Source organism: Electrophorus electricus, chromosome 20, assembly GCF_041902795.1.
Source record: "Electrophorus electricus isolate QZ-2024a chromosome 20, ASM4190279v1, whole genome shotgun sequence".
NCBI lineage: Eukaryota > Metazoa > Chordata > Actinopteri > Gymnotiformes > Gymnotidae > Electrophorus > Electrophorus electricus.
The window spans coordinates 15,040,001-15,045,431 of record NC_137516.1 but is presented as its reverse complement, the minus strand read 5'-3'; the positions used below and the strand labels follow the sequence as shown (position 1 = coordinate 15,045,431).

General features: G+C 52.1%; 1 protein-coding gene across 2 annotated transcripts in view; it reads right to left on the bottom strand.

Annotated features, from left to right (window-relative positions):
• Positions 1 to 1,207: 1,207 nt before the first annotated feature.
• Positions 1,208 to 5,431, bottom strand: part of hs6st1a (heparan sulfate 6-O-sulfotransferase 1a) — a 76,855-nt gene continuing 72,631 nt past the window's right edge. The window contains exons 2-3 of one of the 2 annotated variants that reach the window (XR_003412086.3): positions 2,484 to 3,870; positions 1,208 to 2,076 (exon numbers count right to left, since the gene is read on the bottom strand). Coding sequence is in view for 1 of the 2 variants with exons in the window: in XM_035536310.2 (XP_035392203.1) it covers positions 3,165 to 3,870 (706 nt within the window). In the remaining variant the exon portion in view is untranslated. Of the gene's footprint in view, positions 3,871 to 5,431 lie in introns of both variants that reach the window. The other variant, XM_035536310.2, reaches the window with a different exon arrangement.

Below are 5,431 nucleotides of genomic sequence, written 5' to 3'. Positions count from 1 at the left end.
GAGAGAGATCCCCTGCCAAAACATTGTGACTCCTGGGTCACTGTAAGTGGGACAAACAGCTCAGGCTGAATATATACTACAGGAGACGACAATCTAAACAGTTCTCGATAGGTTGGGAAATGAATTCTATTTGATTTCCTGGCAATAAAATTTCCCCTGCGAATGGCACACTGGTCTGAACGACGGTCTGCGTCTTCTTGCGCTGGGCCGTCAGAATCCCGCTTTAAGCTACACATCAGGGAACGATTTTAGGTTGTTTTAAACTCCCCCCCCCCAGCATATTTAAAGAAAAATGCTGCATCGAGCTAGCCCGCCTTCCGGAGATTTCCATTCAACCACCCGTAACGACCCAGACGAGAGCTTCTCAATGCTAAAGCACCTTTCAAGTAACTGAAAGCCCCAGAAGCCGCCAGGATTGGCCCGGGAACGCCTGCTTCCAGCCACCTAGATAACGACGAAGGCTTATATATGCACGTCAAAGTGTCTGTGTTGAAACTAGCATGCCAGCTGGGAAATCTGAATACGATTGGACTACGCAGAGCTCATCTATATAGCTTATGCTATTGCATGCCTGGAGAAATCCTTTATTTGATTGCGCGCCACCAAGAAAATGGGCGTCAGGAGACAAACACGGAGCGGAGTCCGGACCATTATGCATCCCTGGCGCCCCGTCTTCCTCCCAATTCTTTTGTTAAATGCCACAGCAATTGCTCGTTACTCTGATCTCTCTAACGTGACCCCTCAGCCTACACCGCGGTTGGATCCAGGAACGGCTTGCGCGAGCGGTCTGGAGCAGTGGAGTGGCTCGAGCCGCTGGGCTCCTGCGGTTTGCCAACGACCGGAAAGGAGACGTTGAGACGGTGGTGGTAGCTCAGTGGTTAAAGTGCTCGGTTTGTAAACAGAAAGTTTCTGGTTCAAGTCCCTCCCTGGCCTGGTTGCCACTGTTGGGGCCCCTGAACAAGACCCTCAACTGCTGTTGTGTTTGGTAATAACCGTATGCCACTTTGGCTTGAAAATAAATGCTGAATTTGGGAGGATCTTGTGAGAACAGCTGTTGGTTTAAATGAGACACCCAGTACAGTAAAATTGGCTGGGGTGCCCAATATTTTGGGGTTTGTTTTAAATTGGGAAAGGTTATCTTAAGAGGACTCCAAACTGCTCACGCCACCGTGAAGCGTCTTAGTAAGAAAATGAGACAACAAGTTGATAATATATAAAAATGAAACTTCTCTTTTATTTTGCTTTGATGATCCATGTTTGTAATGCTAAAGGGAAAGAAAGGCAAAGGTCAAAGGACGTGGGATGAGAAGAACACATGATCTGGGGGGCAAAGTTCACGAACTGTCCAGTGCTGTAATACTTCCAATCGTATACATTTTGATTCAGTCACAGCTTTTAAAGAAACCGAGCAATGCGCCCGCCGAACACTGCAGGCAGATCTAAAAAAAACCCCGCCTCCCGTGGCAACAAGAGAGGGGCGGGCCCAGGCCGTGACTCCACCCTCCTTAACATAAGGCAGGGGATTTGAGAAACGGACGGAGCCCGCCTCTAGCACGACACATCCGTAGAAGAACCCGAGTTCGCTGCAGCCGTAGCTCGGGTTGCCAGACCCTGAAAGATCCCCCACTGTTTTTTTGTTGTTTTTTTTTTTTTTCAGAAGAGGATGTAGCATTACATCAACAGAGCGACCCAAAGTTGAGGGAAGTCTTGTTGCCATGAAACTTAAAAAAAACAAAACAAAACAACAACAAACTTCCAGATAAAAGGATTTCCAGACTTGGTTAAATAACCAGATAAACATGGCTGAAAGGTGCAGGCACCACAGCTGTGAGGCGCGGTCCGACGGCCAAGCTCTGGTGGGCCTTCGCCACCGGGCTGTGGGGGGCAGGCTGAACGGGGCGCGGGAGACTTCCAGTGGGATAACTCGCGTCCGCAGACAGTGCACGTGGGTCTCGGCTCCCTGAGCTTTGCCGGGGCGCTCAGCCGTGTGACATGCTGCGTTTAGCAGCATGTTTGGGAGGTCACGGGCTTCCTCGTTCCCTTACTGGCTTTAGCTTCAGTCCCTGAAGTCCACGGCTTCAAGAGATCACAAACACACACACACGCACGCGTGCACACGTACACACACACACAGGAAAAGCCTAGTCACACATGAACAAATATCCATCCATGATACATTCATTCAGACTCAGTAAAATGCACAAACACACACACACACACACACACACACTTCTCACATTATCTCCTTTGCATACACATGTGAGTAGTCAGATAGAATTGAGATCAGTGAGGACATTTAGAAAGGCCATGTCTGCTACTTCTCTATGATTGGGGGTTTAGCATCTCTCTCTCCCTCCCACACACACACGCGCACACACACACACACACACACACACACACACACACACACACACACACACAGCAACATTCTTGCAATAGCCCAACACAAAGGAGCTGTCTCGATACTGCACATGGTTGCACACCTCTGAACTCATCTTTGAAAAAAAGTGAGGCGGCATTCTCCCTCGATTTCCCCACGGGTGCCGTCCACCTCACCGGTCTCCAGTTCACCTCTATAGCTTTCGGGGGTCAGGGCCACGCTGGTCGGTCCCCGCTGACACCCCGTCCCGTGTTCTGCCCCACCTGCTGGAGGCTGGGTGGAGGTCAGTGACACCAAAAGCTTCACATTCACCACGAGCACGTCCGTGCATATGACCGACCACGGGTCCCTTGCGGCATACGGATGGCTTAAATAATGGCTATGGTCCAACGCGCAACAAAACAGGGACAGGAAGTGGGCCGGGTCTCCCAACGCCGGCTAAGACAAGCTGTTCCGATTCCATCTACTAACCCTTAGGTAGCATTGTTGGTGTCAGTGCTAAAAAACATGAGGACCCTGAAAACAAACAAACAAATAAAACCTAATTCATGGCTGAAATGGCAGCAGACGTTTAGGCGGGAAAACCGCTTTACGTAATTGTTGCTTCGCTCAGTCTTGGAGGCTCTGCCGTGACTCCTGGTTTTCCCACGGCGCTCCAAAGGGGCCGGGAACGCCGTCTGCCATCCGCGGAGAGATAAGGGGCGCGTGCTCGGGTGACGGAGCAGCGCCCCTCCCCGCTCCCCTGCTTCGGATGCCCCCCCCCTTCCGGGGGCTTGGGGGTGGGCTACCAGCGGTTGATGATGTGGTTCATGTAGTCCTCCGTGGGCAGCCGTGAGGCCTCCGCCTCCACCGCCTCGTCGCGGGCCGCGCTGTCGCCGGCCCCGCCCCCCACCCCTCCACGCTGCCGGTGCTCACGCCTCTCCAGCTGCCTCTTGTACACGTAGCGCTGCTGGAAGAGGTCGCGGGCGTAGTCGTACAGCTGCATGTCCAGCTCATTCAGCTCCTCGATGCGGCGCACCGTGCCATCGTCCAGGTCCACGCCGGCCGCCCGCGTGCTGTTGTACTGCACGAACGGGCGGATGAAGCGCAGGCGGAAGGTACGCTCGAACAGGTACTGCGTCTTGCGCTGGAACTCCGTCAGGCCGAAGAAGGCCATGTCGCGCAGGTTCTTCTTCGCCGACTCCAGCAGCAGCTGCGCTCGCCGTTTCTCGGGCACGAAGGACATGTTGTAGCAGCCCACCAGGCTGAGGTCGGCCAGCATGCGCACCTGCCGGTTGTTGGCCAGGTTGTACGGGCACTCCATGAACTGGCGCAGCGTGCAGCCAGCCCAGTCCGCCCCCTCGTAGCAGGGAGGCAGCTCGGCCGGGGTGGGCGTGCGCCCGTCGCACATGTGCAGAGACGTCTTCCACGTGGCTCCTCGCTGCACGTGCCGCCACTCGCTCAGGTAGCGCGACACGGGGTCGCGCAGCAGGGTGATGTAGTAGAACTTCCTGTGGTGGGGAGATAAAAAAGATGTAGTTAATAAACTAGTTTCTACTGGAAGTCCTGAAAATGGAGAGAAAATACAGGGCTGATGATAAAGGGAACCAGAGCGCAACCAGTTAGCGTGAACCCAGTAGAATTCTGCTGACTTATAGCTGCCAGCTCCCATACTCTGCTGTTGAAATATTATTATTATTATTATTATTGTTATTATGATGATTATGATGGTTATTTATTTCTTGTGTGCCACCACAGAATGGCAGTTTTTCTGGAATGCAACCACTACTACTGCGATCACCACCACCACAATAACTACTACCACTACTACTACTACTACTACTACTACTACTACTACAACTACCACCACCACAATAACCATCACCACAACAAATACCACCACAACAACTACCACCACCACCATAACAACCACCACCACCACCACAACTACCACCACTAATACTACTACCACCACCACAACAACTGCCACCATTACCACAACTACCAACACCATAATAACTACCACCACCGCTACTAACACAACTACCACCACCACAATAACTACCACCACCACTGCTAGAATTTACCAGAGATATTTACCACTGCTAGAATTTACCAGAGATTGAAATCTCTCTCACAGATACAAGGACAGAGATTTTGTGAAAATAATGGTCTGGTCTGGTGTCCAGGGCAGTGGGGAGAGCCACAGGACGTTTCTCCAGTGTGCCAGCATCGACGATAAGGCAGAAACGAAGCGTTGCATTAAGCTAGGCTACCACCATGAGACCGCGGTCAGGAAGGGAGTCCTCCTTAGCAACGGAACATGGAAACGGGTCGGCCGAGTCCTCTGATTTAATTGCTTTCTTTAGATGTTCTTGGGAAATACGAATCAGAAAACGGCCAAAGAGCATTTAAGAATGATCAAGCTAGTCCGCACAAACTTTACGCTTCGTTTTCTTTCCAGGGGCCTGTTGACGGACCTGGGGGTGTGTGGGACTGGGACCATGATGTACAGCACATACATGATGCAGGCAGCACGCAGACTGGGCGTGTTAGAAGAGAGGTGTGCCACGGTACATACGTGAAGGGCAGATAAGCTGCCACCAGCTGGGCAAGCGCTTGCTCAGTTGTATGCCAGCAGGCATGGACCACACACACACACACACACACACACACAGTTTCAATCACCTTCTGCAGTATGGGGAGGTGTAGGCTGATCCACCCTCCCTCGCTCCCGCCCTATTCCAGTCTCCGCCCCCTGCCGTGAGTGCTCAGAGACTCTGCTCAGCTGGGGGGGGTGGAGAGAGTGATGGGAGCAAACACAGCAGATAAAGAAACCGGCCACAGCGGGGATGAAACGAAAGAAGTAAGATTACAGCTGCAAATGCAGGACACGTCTGTGGCCGTCTCGGCGGTCTTCCAGAGGGGAGGGGAGAGACGCACGGGGGTCCTGCCTTTAGAAACGTACCGGAGAAGGGAAGAAGGAAAGTCTATATAAATATGCACACACACACAAACACACACACACACACACAGTAATTTAATGTTTTCAGAACATGATGGATATGTGCA